Genomic DNA, 15300 nt, shown 5'->3' on the forward strand with positions numbered 1-15300 from the left:
CGGGCGGGAGACTACCGATTTGAAGGCTAGTCTCCCGCCGCCTGATTCATGCATCTAGAAACCCGATGACAGCACTAATTAGGTTACTTGCTGCTCTAGGCTGCTTGATAACACAGAAGCAGTGCGTTCAAAACGAGTCCAGCTTTAGTTTCTGCTCTTTTCTTCTGGACTTCCCCCCACCTAGTCTCGGTAGCTTTGACTATAGCCTGAGCCCGCCCCAAAACCTATTGGTTGAAATGTGAGCTTGGGCGGGCCCAGGGTTGAGAATTCCGGACACAAATCATTTTCCTGCTTCCTACGCCCTGTAATTAGTATTTCTTGGTGGGCTTCAGCACAGCAGGCATCTCCTGTGAGAGTGACAGACTGGAAGTACTGCACTGTCGGTAACGTGCTCCTGCAGGCCAGTGCACAATATTGGCAAGCTCCCAGTCACTGCTATAGCCTGCTCCTGACACAGGCTAAGAAGTCAAGCTAAGAAAGAATAACATTCAGTAAAACCAAGAAATATGTGTTTCAACTCTTTTTTTGTTTGAACACTTTGTAAAACTGCCAACAATAAAATTTTGATGCCAGTCTTGATTCACGCTCGCTTTAAACTCCCTCTCCAAGAAATACCTCAGACATCAGAGCTTAACGCTTTGTCCTTCATTCTTGGTGGAGGAGACAGGAGCATGTGATGGGAATCAACATTTTTATTTTTGCACTTTTACATATTAGTGCACATAAAAACAGAGTCTGAAACTCTGTTTTTGTTAGCATCAAAACGAAATGCTGATTTTCCCCATACTCATGATGTGGTGTTATTGCCAGAGTTGCAGATTTAGAAATAGGGAACCAGGTTCAAGTCCTGGAGTTGGCTCATCATCCTGTGATTCTGGATAAATAATTTAATCTCCCCATTCCTATAAGCAATGAGTGGTGACAGTGCGTAATGTAATTGGAGCTCATGTAAAGCACTCCTTTACCTTCAGGTCGTGTCTGCTATATGAAAAATGAACAGCAAGGTAAACACATAGCATTAATATAAGTAACAACAAATAGATACCTATTTAGTGGCTGATTTGTAAATTGTGGCTTCCTCGCTTAAATTGTTCTTGTGTAAATACTTTATTTCACTCAAACTTCTTTTTTTCATTATAGAATATGAAAGCACTTTCAAATATGTGAGTTCAGAATAGCACTTACAAAAATCTATTGTGTTTTATTTAATAGACTAAAATGTTGCTCTATAATATCCTGGGCATTGTACATGGTTTACATGACACCTGTCTTGCCTCTTAGGGCCAGATGTATGACCATTCCATTTTGCGAGCTGCAAATTGCAACGTTTTGCGACTCGCAAAATGGAGTGTACAACATGGTCTCAGACAGGGTCTAAGACACTGTTTGCGATTCCCAATTGGGTTGCAAACGACCTGCCTCATTAATATCCATGAGACAGGCCACAATTTGCAACCCCACTGGGAGTGGCCAGCACTCACTGGGATGGTGACCTGCTAGGGTCAGCAGACCGCCATAAATAAAGCAGTTTTTTAAAATGCAGCCCGTTTTTCATAAAGGAAAACTGGAAGCATTTAAAAGTGAAAAATGAAATGTTTCGGATTCCTTTTTTAAGAGTAGACAGTGTTCTGTAGGACCACTGCTTGCTTGTAAACAACTATTCATACCATTCACAAAGGGGAAGGCTCCCCTGGGGATCCCTTCCTGTTTGCAAGTGGCTTACCACCTCCTTGAAGTAGATGGTAAACTGTGAGTGTTTTGCTACCGCAATTGCAGTTGCAAAACAATCGTACAAAGACGTGCCAATCGGTGAGTGGTGTTCTGCCTTCCTGTTTAACGGTACTATGTCATGAACAGAATTACAATATGTCATCAACAGAATCTTACCCATGTCACATGTTCGTGTCAAATATGACTTGTATCAATGTCATTAGATTCTTGAACTAGATTCAGATGTAAATAAAGGCAGTTGATGTTAGAGCCTGGCTGCTGATGGATGGGATCCTCTTATGGAATAAACTTATGAAGATATAGCATTCCTGTGTCCAGCTCTTATGTTCAGGAATGCTTCACGCTGTTAGGAAGGGACGCCCTTAGCACGCCCCTTCCTAATAGAGTAAGAACGCAGACTGGTGCAGAAAATGTTTCTTACTCTGAAGCTTCAGGCCCTGCCACACGTGATGCACCTCTGAGAAGCATACACACTGAGTGCCAGCCTGGGCCTAGCGTCAAAAACCTAACAATGGAAATGTTTCTGACGCTAGGCCTTGCTGACACACAGCATGTATATTGCTCAGAGGTGCGTGGCATTGGCATTGGCAGACACATTTCTATCTAGATGTTGTTATAAGACATCCAGATAATTAATGTAATAACTGCACTTTCACAGTTGCTTTATTAACCTTCTTGCTTCTTAAATTTGCTTGAAAATGCACCATTTACCCACTCTTTTTCCAACATTTTCGTGGTGGGAAAACCCCCCGAACCACCCTAAAGATGTTGGGGTTTGCTCGCTACGCTCGCTCGCCATGGTGCACTCCCACGCATATTTCTCTGTATTTTTACTGCCTCTATACTTTGCGCCAGGTCCTGATGAGACCCACTGAATCACGCTTAAATGGTTAAAACATTAACATTATCACAACAGCAGGTCTGCTACACAATATTTTACGAAACTCCATATAATGGAGTTGAATTGTGTCTTTTTTGTAATTGATGTAAAATTGAATTGAAAAAGCAGCCTGTATATATAGAAGCAACTGCGGAGGAGATTTACTAAGATTTGACGGTGTTTGCATCACAAAAATGACGCAAATCTTTGCGAAATCTTTTTTTTCGATTAACTTTCCAGCACTAAACTTGTTGCAAATAATGTGAAAGTAACACATTACTTGGCGCCAAGTAAGATGCTATAGGTGGAGAATGAGCTTTTCCGTGCAACCACCCATGGTTTCTGACACTAAACCGTATTTACTAACTAAAGTAGACAGGTTTTAGCGTCAGAACACTGCACCCTTTCAAAGCAGGCACAACACAAGAGAAATGCTTTATTTTCTCTTTCCTTTTCTGACTTTGTACGTGTGCTACACTTTACAGCACACATACAAGAAAGGAAAAGGGTTAAAGTCAGTCAATGCATCATGGCGTAAAGATGTCTCCATGGCATAGGGCAACGGAATTGTGCGTCAGCTCTAGGGAGAAGCTAGGAGAGTGCCAGATTTCTGTAAATATGGGGCTCTCCTCCTCTTTCCTTTTCACTCAAGCGGAAGCTTGTTCCCTTACTCTCATGGAATATGCTACGAACCATTGTCTCGGCTACAATAGTGTCGAGAATTGATTATGGCAATGCGCTATATCTTGGCCTCCCAAAAAACCTATCCAATTGTCTTCAGGTTACTCTGAATGACGCAGCACGCCTGATATTTGGTGTGCCAAGGCGGACTCATGCCTCCCCCTTGCTCTACAGGCTTCATTGGTTGCCTGTGGTGCAAAGAGTTGAGTTTAAGAGCTTGTGCATCTGTCACAAAGCAATCCATGGACAGGCGCCAGCCTATATAAAAGAGAGACTTGAATTATACAAACCCAAGCGCGCCCTACGATCCTCTGGTTCCTTTCTGCTGTCCTGCCCACGCTTTAAGCTGGCAACCAAAGGAGGCAGAGCTTTTTCAGTTCAGGCTCCGATAATCTGGAATAAGCTACCGGAGGTGCTTCGTAGAGAGCCCAACCTTCTCCATTTCAGGAAGTCTTTGAAGACTCTACTCTTCAAAGATGCATTTACTTCCTAGTTTCTGGTATTCTAGAATCTCTCTATACTCATCGTGCTTCTTGTTGCTGCACTTGGTTAGTAGCGCTTTGAGACCTGTCGGTGAGCAGGCGCGATATAAAACCCAGTACAAATACAAATACAAATACTCAGCGCAGCATCTGTGGCTGATGCACTACGCGAGTTAATGTTAAATCTGGACCTGTGTGTTGATTGTTAGGTCTAGCATTATTCAAGATTTTAATAGCATTATATATGTTATGTAATATACTTACTTGTAGGGGTTGTTAGTCAGCTCTCTTCAATCATTGGTCTGTTCAATGAGACAGAGGGCCAGTCCACTTCAGGCATTGGCTAAATTCACTCTGAGTTATGGCATTCTGCTTTCTCGCAAGGAGCGCATTCGTGCACAAAATAGTTTTGTTCAGTGATAGGGCCTACATTATAATGAGCGCATTTTGGGATAACTCTCACTAACACACTTGTATATCTCCTACCCGAAGATATACACACAAATACACAAGAATACTTCAATTGCAATGGATAGTAAGCACTAAATACAGTGGCCTCCAGGGAGAAAAAAACATATATTAAGAAAGTAGACCTCTGTACTGGGGTGGATGTAAAACATTGTTCTGCATTCTGTCCATCAGTTGTTTTTTTTGCATTTGTCACCCCGAGTGGGACGGGTATGCCAGATGTGGGTCCCGTGCTTTATTCAACATAAAGGTAGCTTGGTCGTACAAGAGCTAAGATGCCCATGATTAGTGAATAGTGTGTGGTCGCCCTAGCATTGTAGCCATCACCTAAAAGGCTGGGTGCACTAATGAAGACACAAAATTTAACTGAGAAAGAGAAGCCAGTTTACCTCTGTACTAAGTTCCCATCCACCACATTTGAACCACGGTGCTTGACGCCGTCAAACAAGAGGTTGGGCTCATCGTGCCGCTGCGCCCAATGATATGACAATAGGACGTTTGTGCAGAGACAGTGAGATCAGAACAGAAGCGACTAGTCGTCCAAAGTGGCAAGCATATTTAATTATGGCACATTACTTATAAATGAGACAGGTGCTCAGGCACAAAAATGTACAGTGGCTCAACAATAACAATGGCTGTCGCCAAGTGTGTAAGGTGCAGTGGGTTTGTGATTCTGCTGAGGCCAAGGTCATCCAGACATTGAAAATTGTTAAAAACCAAAAATGGGCTTCAACTTGATTGATGGCATTGAAGTCTTGAATCAGAGACACTTCCACAAAACAGGTGACTCAGAACCTACAGTGCACATGTTAAGTGACAACAGTGATTGGTGTTGAGAAGAAAAGGAACACTTGAGAACCCATGCGCACTGCGATGAAGGGCTTCTGCTCACTGTGGCAAGAATGGATATGTATAGTGAAGACAAGTAAGTCACAAGAGTACGCTGGTGGGGGCACTCTTACTGCCACTCTTAGTGCCATCAAGGTCAGGTTAGATTTGCTCTTGTGAAACTATGTACTGGAAAAATGACCTGTTTCCGCAATTGCTCATTTTGTTGGTTTGGAGTTCTTGAAGGTTTCATTTCCTGATCCTGTGGAGCAAACAGATAACAATGAAAGCCATCATGCATCCATCTTGCTATGCACACTAGCACTATAAATAGGAAGGACAAAAGCCATTTTGGGAAATTCATAGAGCAGACACACAAACTGTCCCATATCCTCTTCTTGATAGTCTGTTCTTTGAGGAGTCACTAAGGGTGGTTTGACATGGAGCTCACTCACTCAACTATTGTCTTCCTCGGTGTACCCAATATGTAATGAGGGAGCTGGAATCCTGAAGAGATAGCAAAGTTGTCTATGTCTTCCAGCAAGGCTTGTGTATTTATTTCCCATGACTGAATGGCTTGCAACACAGGAAACTGTATACGATCTGCCAGCAGTAAAGTGCACCGCACATGGGATCGCCACTTCTTCGCTCAGCCCTCATGCACACTCTTGGTTACAGGCACTGGAATGAAAGGAAATATCTGATTACAAGACAGTGGTAAGCATCTGTTGCAAGGTAAGAGGGAGCTGTGTGCTTAGAGGCTTAATCATGGCCTCCGGCTAGCATTGTACACTGATTGCCACGTTCTGTAATCATGTTAAAGCGTGTCATCTGTCATTGGTGTTGATGCGGAGACTGGGTGTAGATTATGCTTCCCATTACTTGATGGTGCTGTTGTGTGACCCCTGTTCCTAGGTTTGCAACCAATGCTGTGAACTATGAACCCTATTACTTGATGGTGCTATTGTGTGACACATGTTCCTGTGGTTGAAACCTATGCTGTGAACTATGGACCCCATTACTTCATGGTGCTCTTGTGTGCCACATGTTCCTAGGGTTGAAACCTATGCTGTGAACTATGAACCCTATTACTTGATGGTGCTGTTGTGTGACACATGTTCCTGTGGTTGAAACCTATGCCGTGAACTATGGACCCCATTACTTCATGGTGCTCTTGTGTGCCACATGTTCCTAGGGTTGAAACCTATGCTGTGAACTATGAACCCTATTACTTGATGGTGGTGTTGTGTAACACATGTTCCTAGGTTTCAAACCACTGCTGTGAATTATGAAACTTATTACGTGATGGTGCTGCTTTGTAACACATATTCCCAGGTTTGAAACAAATACTGGGAACTATGAACCCTATTACTTGATGTTGCTGTTGTGTGGCACCTGTTCCTAGGTGGTTTGCAACCAATGCTGTGAACTATGAACCCTATTACTAGATTGTGCTATTGTGTGACACCTGATCCTGTGGTTGAAACCTATGCTGTGAACTATGAACCCCATTACTTGATGGTGGTGTTATGTAACACATGTTCCTAGGTTTGAAACCAATGATGCTGCTGTGTGACCCCCTGTTCCAAAGGTTGAAAACTAATGCTGTGAACTATGAACCATATTACTTGATGGTGGTGTTATGTAACACATGTTCCTGGGTTTGAAACCAATGATGCTGCTGTGTGACCCCCTGTTCCAAAGGTTGAAAAAAACTAATGCTGTGAACTATGAACCCTATTACTTGATGGTGCTGTTGTGTGACACCTGATCCTGTGGTTGAAACCTATGCTGTGAACTATGAACCCCATTACTTGATGGTGGTGTTATGTAACACATGTTCCTGGGTTTGAAACCAATGATGCTGCTGTGTGACCCCCTGTTCCAAAGGTTGAAAACTTATGCTGTAAACAATGAACCCTATTACTTGATGGTGCTGTTGTGTGACACCTGATCCTGTGGTTGAAACCTATGCTGTGAACTATGAACCCCATTACTTGATGGTGGTGTTATGTAACACATGTTCCTGGGTTTGAAACAAATACTGGGAACTATGAACCCTATTACTTGATGGTGCTGTTGTGTGACACTTGTTCCTAGGTTTGCAACCAATGCTGTGAACTATGAACCCTATTACTAGATTGTGCTATTGTGTGACACCTGATCCTGTGGTTGAAACCTATGCTGTGAACTATGAACCCCATTACTTGATGTTGGTGTTATGTAACACATCTTCCTAGGTTTGAAACCAATGATGCTGCTGTGTGACCCCCTGTTCCAAAGGTTTAAAACTAATGCTGTAAACAATGAACCCTATTACTTGATCATGTTGTTGTGTGACACCTGATCCTGTGGTTGAAACCTATGCTGTGAACTATGAACCCCATTACTTGATGGTGGTGTTATGGAACACATGTTCCTGGGTTTGAAACCAATGATGCTGCTGTGTGACCCCCTGTTCCAAAGGTTGAAAACTAATGCTGTGAACTATGAACCCTATTACTTGATGGTGCTGTTGTGTGCCACATGCTCCTAGGGTTGAAACCTATGCTGTGAACTATGAACCCTATCACGTGATGGTGGTGTTGTGTAACACATGTTCCTAGGTTTCAAACCAATGCTGTGAATTATGAAACTTATTACGTGATAGTGCTGTTGTGTAACACATATTCCCAGGTTTGAAACAAATACTGGGAACTATGAACCCTATTACTTGATGGTGCTGTTGTGTGACACCTGTTCCTAGGTTTGCAACCAATGCTGTGAACTATGAACCCTATTACTAGATGGTGCTATTGTGTGACACCTGATCCTGTGGTTGAAACCTATGCTGTGAACTATGAACCCCATTACTTGATGGTGGTGTTATGTAGCACATCTTCCTAGGTTTGAAACCAATGATGCTGCTGTGTGACCCCCTGTTCCAAAGGTTTAAAACTAATGCTGTAAACAATGAACCCTATTACTTGATCATTTTGTTGTGTGACACCTGATCCTGTGGTTGAAACCTATGCTGTGAACTATGAACCCCATTACTTGATGGTGGTGTTATGTAACACATGTTCCTGGGTTTGAAACCAATGATGCTGCCTGGTGACCCCCTGTTCCAAAGGTTGAAAACTAATGCTGTGAACTATGAACCCTATTACTTGATGGTGCTGTTGTGTGACACCTGATCCTGTGGTTGAAACCTATGCTGTGAACTATGAACCCCATTACTTGATGGTGGTGTTATGTAACACATCTTCCTAGGTTTGAAACCAATGATGCTGCTGTGTGACCCCCTGTTCCAAAGGTTTAAAACTAATGCTGTAAACAATGAACCCTATTACTTGATCATGTTGTTGTGTGACACCTGATCCTGTGGTTGAAACCTATGCTGTGAACTATGAACCCCATTACTTGATGGTGGTGTTATGAAACACATGTTCCTGGGTTTGAAACCAATGATGCTGCTGTGTGACCCCCTGTTCCAAAGGTTGAAAACTAATGCTGTGAACTATGAACCCTATTACTTGATGGTGCTGTTGTGTGACACCTGATCCTGTGGTTGAAACCTATGCTGTGCACTATGAACCCCATTACTTGATGGTGGTGTTATGTAACACATGTTCCTGGGTTTGAAACCAATGATGCTGCTGTGTGACCCCCTGTTCCAAAGGCTGAAAACTAATGCTGTGAACTATGGACCCCATTACTTCATGGTGCTCTTGTGTGCCACATGTTCCTAGGGTTGAAACCTATGCTGTGAACTAGGAACCCTATCACGTGATGGTGGTGTTGTGTAACACATGTTCCTAGGTTTCAAACCAATGCTGTGAATTATGAAACTTATTACGTGATGGTGCTGTTGTGTAACACATATTCCCAGGTTTGAAACACATACTGGGAACTATGAACCCTATTACTTGATGGTGCTGTTGTGTGACACCTGTTCCTAGGTTTGCAACCAATGCTGTGAACTATGAACCCTATTACTAGATTGTGCTATTGTGTGACACCTGATCCTGTGGTTGAAACCTATGCTGTGAACTATGAACCCCATTACTTGATGGTGGTGTTATGTAACACATGTTCCTAGGTTTGAAACCAATGATGCTGCTGTGTGACCCCCTGTTCCAAAGGTTGAAAACTAATGCTGTAAACAATGAACCCTATTACTTGATCATGTTGTTGTGTGACACCTGATCCTGTGGTTGAAACCTATGCTGTGAACTATGAACCCCATTACTTGATGGTGGCGTTATGTAACACATGTTCCTGGGTTTGAAACCAATGATGCTGCTGTGTGACCCCCTGTTCCAAAGGTTGAAAACTAATGCTGTGAATAATGAACCCTATTACTTGATCATGTTGTTGTGTGACACCTGTTCCTATGGTTGAAACTAATGCTGTGAACTATGAACCCCATTACTTGATAGTGCTGTTGTGTAACACATGTTCCTGGGGTAGAAACCTGTGCTGTGAACTATGAACCCTATCACGTGATGGTGCTGTTGTGTAACACATGTTCCTGGGGTTGAAACTTGTGCTGTGAACTATGAACCCCATTACTTGATAGTGCTGTTGTGTAACACATGTTCCCAGGGTTGAAGCCAATGCTGTGAACTATGAACCCTATCACTTGATGATGCTGTTGTGTGACCCCTGTTCCTAGGGTTGAAGCCAGTGCTGTGAACTATGAACCCTATTACTTAATAGTGCTGTTGTGTGCTGTCTCTGGACTCTATGATAATGCTGTGCAGTGCACACTCTGTTACCTGATGGTGACACTGTGGACTGTATCTGTGACAGATAAGGCACTGTTTGCCACACTGCATAATGCTGCCACTGTGTGTTTCATGTCTCTAGGCTCATTGCTAACGCTGTGTCCCTACTCCCGATTACTTGATGGTGCTCCTGTCTGAATAGTTGATACTTCTACTGTGCACTCCTTAGGTGTTACTGTCACTATTTGTTGTGTAAGTCTGGGGACTCTGTAGGCTAGTGCATTGTAGCCTGCTAGTTCTGCAGCTCAAAGGTAGTGCTATATGTGTATGCCCAGTGTATGGGTAGCACTCTACGGGGTACGCTTACTCATGCTTACCTTTTGGGATATTGACTCGATTTGACAACAGTATTTCAGATTTACCAGCATCAAGGTACACGTAAAAGGTCTCAGCATTTTCCTAGCAAAGAACAAAGAAGAATGTCTTATTAGTACTAGTTCAAACAGTAAGGGCACAATTTTATTTCAGAGTAGCATTTTAGAGAGAGTTTTAACATTACTCAAAGTTTGGTCTTTCAGCTTTTTCTTGCATGTTTGAGCAGGTATATAGAATACAGAGAGTGAATGAAATGTCAAAGAATGTCTATGTGTGTGTATGTGTTTGTGTGGAGTGGAGGCCGGTAGATGGTTGTAGTTGGTGAGATGATGATGCCCGGACTGGAGCTATGTACCTGAAACTGTACTGAAGGGGCGAATATGGAAATGTAGAAGATGTCCTCCTCTGCCTCACTGGCCCCTGAATGATCTTTGAAGAACCCTCTTCAAGACTTAACAAGTTGGTGAGGAGGTAATAAAAGCTCTACATGGTAATGCAGGAAGAATCTGGAGGAACTTTGAGAGGGGGGCTGCTATGTGATGGATGAAGGTCCCAATATCAGGAAGATGTAGTCTGGGATTGCCCACCCTCAAATCCGCCAGCAACTGGTGTCAGCATGGTCTTCTGAGAAGGAGAAACCCAGCAAGGAGGGTGGCCGAGGACTGGAACACTTGCAGTGATTTATTGGATACGGTGCAGGAAGTCGTATAGATCTGCATTAGAGGAGCTGCTAGGAGAAGTGTCAAAGGAAAGATGTTTGATGAACATTTGATAGACCAGTGGTAGCAGTTACTGTGACTGAGTTGTTTAGGGAGAAGTGCAGAGACTGAGCAATATTTGGGGAGTTCCTGAAGGAGAGTAAGTATCCTTCATAGGGAGGGGCTGGAAGAGTAAATAGATTTCCTTTGATACATTTCAGACTACTGGTGACTGGACAATTGCAGTTAAAAGTACCGTGGTCTCTTGGGGAAAATACAAGATTTTGGGAGCTCTTTCATTGTCTGCCAGGTCTCAGTAATGGTGAGAGTGGTTTTTTAATGTCTTAAGTTTGGATTAATTTTTGAGTTTGAAGAGCATTAACTGGTGAACTGGACTTTCAAGGTAAGGACATTGTGCAGGTTGAGAACAAGGACATGTGCAGGAGTACAGGAGTGGTCACTGTCACTGTCACGGTCTGTGGTGTGCATCATCAACCATTACAGTCCGTTAGAGCTTGTGTTAGTGTACTGGCACCTAGCAGCACTGATACTAAGGTATATCCGGTTACTGTGTCATCTACAACACGAGTAATCGCCAAGTCAATATATCCTAAATGCTTTAAAGAGCAAAGGGGTCGATTACGATGGTCAAAGTCCGCCCGCCATCGCATTGGCAAAAAGGACCGCCCGCCATAGGTGTGGCGGTCCTGCTATGCGAATTGGGATGCGTCTGCCACACTGGTGGGCGCATCCTGCATTGCTACATTGTGGCGGGAGGCAGGACCCGCCACAATGTAAAAATACATGTTGTGCATGTGAATGTGCGGTGCCTGCCACCTTGTACATGCAATGTGCAGCCCCCCACACCCCCATCCCCCAGGAGCCCGCAACTGGCCCCCGCAACGGGCCCCCGATGGCATTCTCCGCCTGTCTTTTTGCAGCGGGATCTCCGCCGAAAAACACAGGCATCGTAATGCCCACGGTGGTACCTGCATGGCATTGCAAAAATGCCCTCATTGTACCGGGTCCCGCAAGGCGGGTGGAAAAGGACCGCATTGCGGGACCACGGGGGACGTTTTTTTCGTCCGCCGCGGCACCATTCACATTCCCACTGCTATCCTAATTTGGCGGTGGGAATTTTAGGGTTGATGGCAGGTAAATCGCCACCGGCGGGCCGGCGGCCCACACCGCCGGCCCGGCGGTGGCGATCCGCTCGCCATCGTAATCGGCCCCAAAGACTGCATACTGTGAGACAGCTGAAAGAGGCCATTAATAGGAAGTGAAAAAGGATTGTGGTGAGCATGTCCATACACCTTGTAGTTTCTGAAGAGAGATGAAAGGCTGTGAGTAGTCCTGAGACTGGATGCATAATGTTTACATACCAATATATAGAATTGTTCCAGTGGTCTAATAAGGAGCAATCCCAGAGAAAGTGGTACTATTTATGGAAAATAAAGAAGCTAAATCCAAAGGGTGCTGTTTATGAGTGTAAGGTGGAGGGTGGACTATTCCTTGGGATGCACCAGTTTTGGCGATGTGAGATTTTATTGTTTCATAGTTTCTAAATGTCATGTTTTAGAATGAAACATTATTAGATTCATGCTGAATGTGGAATTCTTTTTGGGTGCAAAGTGTATATGCTTTCCTTTTTATAGATACCTTGGGGATAATTCATGCTTTTAAAGTTTGTTATGTCAAGTAGAAGAGTTAAATGGTTAATGTACATTTCCAGAATTCAAGTATTTGATGTTATTTATCCAAGAATATTCTTTAATGGCTGCCATGTTAAGTCATGAACAGCACTGCGTTTATCACCGTCCTTAATTTCAACTAGTTGTTCTATAGTGCTAAGGCACGCAGAAGGCTATTTCATTTTTTCAATGCCTCGAGGGAAAAACAACTGTCCCCCCACATCTTCCCTTTTTATAGCAAGAAACCCGGAGCTTAGCACCATCAGATGATCTTAATGTCCTATATGGAAAATAAGATTGAATGGTATTCTGAATGCATTTTGGCCTGAGCTTCATAAGCCTTGAGAGTAAAGCAGAAACACCACTCTAAAGGCCCACAAGAGGAATTCTGCAACCACATTGCTGACTTCATCTCTCCCCTTTTCATTAGATCAAGCTACTACATCCTCCACAAGACCTCAACTACCACATGGAAGACAACATACACTTCAACTCCACAGTCCTTTTCGAAAGCCTCAGCAATCTCCGATTCACCCAGCTAGTCCATGGACCAACCCACACAGAAAGTCATACCCTCAAACCAATATTCTCCTCTAATGGTGTTCAGACAAAATATTGAGTCAGTAATATCAACTGACATAAATATCAGGTTGGGAATATTGTGACACATGAATATCGTGGGCAAGAATATCGATTTCAAGGTAAGTTATATTAATGTTAAAAATAGTGTTGTTAACAATATCGGGCCCGATTCACAGAACTAACTTAATACAAAATCCTAAACTTACTACCATTTTGGTATTCACAGAAGGCACTTACTCATTTTGGTATTCACAGAAGACACTTACTCATTTCGGTATTCACAGAAGGCATTTAGGAGTCCTAAAGTTAGGACTCCTTACTTTACTACTCCTAAACTGAGAAAAATCCTAACTTTAAAACTTTCGGTATTCACAGAAGGCATTTAGGAGTCCTACAGTTAGGACTCCTAACTTTACTACTCTTAAACTGAGAACAATCTTAATTTTTAGACTTTTGGTATTCACAGAAGGCATTAAGAATCAATCATTTTTATTGAGCAGCAGACATCTCATGACACAGCTCAACTGCCTACATCCACTGGCCGGCAGAGCAAAATCCACTAGTATTAGACACAGCGTTCGGGCCTACACCCCGGAGGGCGACCCCGTGAGGGAGAATGCAATGCCGTGATGATCAGCCCATACAAATACCAAGCTACTGCATTTAATTATAGGAACAAGAGCTACAAAGACAAAAGAAACCCCCCTTCCCCAAACATCCCCCCCGCCACCCACCCCCCACCTCCGCATCAGTCTCACCTACCCCCTTATAGTCCCCGCCGCCCCCTCACCCCTCCACCCCCCTAGCACCACTCAAATCACCTTGGCAGGGCCCCGAGGCTCCGAAGGAATAAGTTGAAGAATCTGCAAATACTTTGGACACTTTACCTCTCGCAGATCCCTGGACAGAAGATGTAAGAATGGGCCCCACAATTCTGCGTATTCCGCCCCCTTTAAATCCATACACAGCAAAAGCCGCTCCATAGCTAGAAGATACCACATCCGTCGGACCCAGTGCCTCGGGTCAGGTGAGTCTGGGGACCCCCCACTACGGAAGGATGACTAGGCGCGCCGCTAACAAGGCCAAAGCAATCTGTCTACCCCTCAGCGAGCGCAAGGGATACGATTTGACATGTAGAAGCCCTAATAGCAAACGCTCAGGAGCTTGAGGGAAAGTGATATGAAAAGCATCATCCAGGTCGTCAAGGACTGCCTTCCGATACCGCTCTAGCTTCGGACAGTGCCACAACAGGTGTGTCAAGGTGCCCGGGGAACCACACCCCCTCCAACACAGGCCTGAGTGTTTCTGATCCCAAGCTTTAATACGAGCTGGGGTATAATACCAATATGTAACCGCCTTATAGGCTGACTCTGTGCCTGCTACGTTGGCCGGGATGTGGTGCGCACGGTAGAACACCTGCTCCCACTCCCCACGTGACAGCGGGCACCCCAGCTCTGTCTCCCAATGAACTTGCGCTTTTGTACGTGAAGCTTTGGGACGCGCCATGATCATAGCATACAAATCAGACATAAGTTTGCGATCATCTTTCTTGCAGACTACTCACCATTCGAAGGCCGTCAGAGGGCGGGACATAGCAGCAATTTTAGGGGGTTGAGTAACCCAATGCGCTACTTGCGCATAAGGAAATGCATCGGACTCTAAAAGAGAGAAGTAGTCCTGGCGAAGCAGTGGGAACGGAATTAGGCCATCTAGATCAAAGAGGGAGCCCACTCTCTTGCAATCTTCCTCCCTCCAGCGCTGGAAGATCGGGGACGCACAGCCCAGCGGGAAGTCCGGATTATCTATAATGGGCGTCATAGGGGACGGGAAAGTAGTCCAACCTTTATGCTGCCACAATTGGTCCCACGCCTTCAACGTTGGTGATGTCACAGGGGAAGAGTAAAGACCCCACGCTCTATGCTTGCAAAGGAGCCATAACTTGCGCCAAATGTTGCACCCCGCTACCGTCTGGTCCATGAAGTTCCAATATTTACTGGACCATGGCCTGTTCCATTCAAGGATGAATAGTAGGCAGGCCGCCTGAAAGTACGCCTTCAGCAAGGGGAAACCTATCCCACCGCTGGACTTAGGAGCTGTAATCAGTGATAAGGCAAGCTGTGTACATTTGTGATTCCATAAAAAATTTATTAATAAGCCCTTGTAGCTTCTGAATGG

At 44.2% G+C, this 15300-nt stretch overlaps 1 protein-coding gene across 1 annotated transcript in view; it reads right to left on the bottom strand.

Annotated features, from left to right (window-relative positions):
- Window positions 1–4783: 4783 nt before the first annotated feature.
- ARMH1 (armadillo like helical domain containing 1) overlaps window positions 4784–15300 on the bottom strand; it is a 228530-nt gene continuing 218013 nt past the window's right edge. Inside the window, exons 11-12 of the mRNA XM_086952310.1 lie at window positions 10157–10238; window positions 4784–5751 (exon numbers count right to left, since the gene is read on the bottom strand). Coding sequence (XP_086808436.1) covers window positions 5720–5751; window positions 10157–10238 — 114 coding nt within the window. The 3' untranslated portion in view covers window positions 4784–5719. The remainder of the gene's footprint in view (window positions 5752–10156; window positions 10239–15300) is intronic.

This window comes from Lissotriton vulgaris, chromosome 1_1, assembly GCF_964263255.1.
Source record: "Lissotriton vulgaris chromosome 1_1, aLisVul1.2, whole genome shotgun sequence".
Classification (NCBI taxonomy): domain Eukaryota; kingdom Metazoa; phylum Chordata; class Amphibia; order Caudata; family Salamandridae; genus Lissotriton; species Lissotriton vulgaris.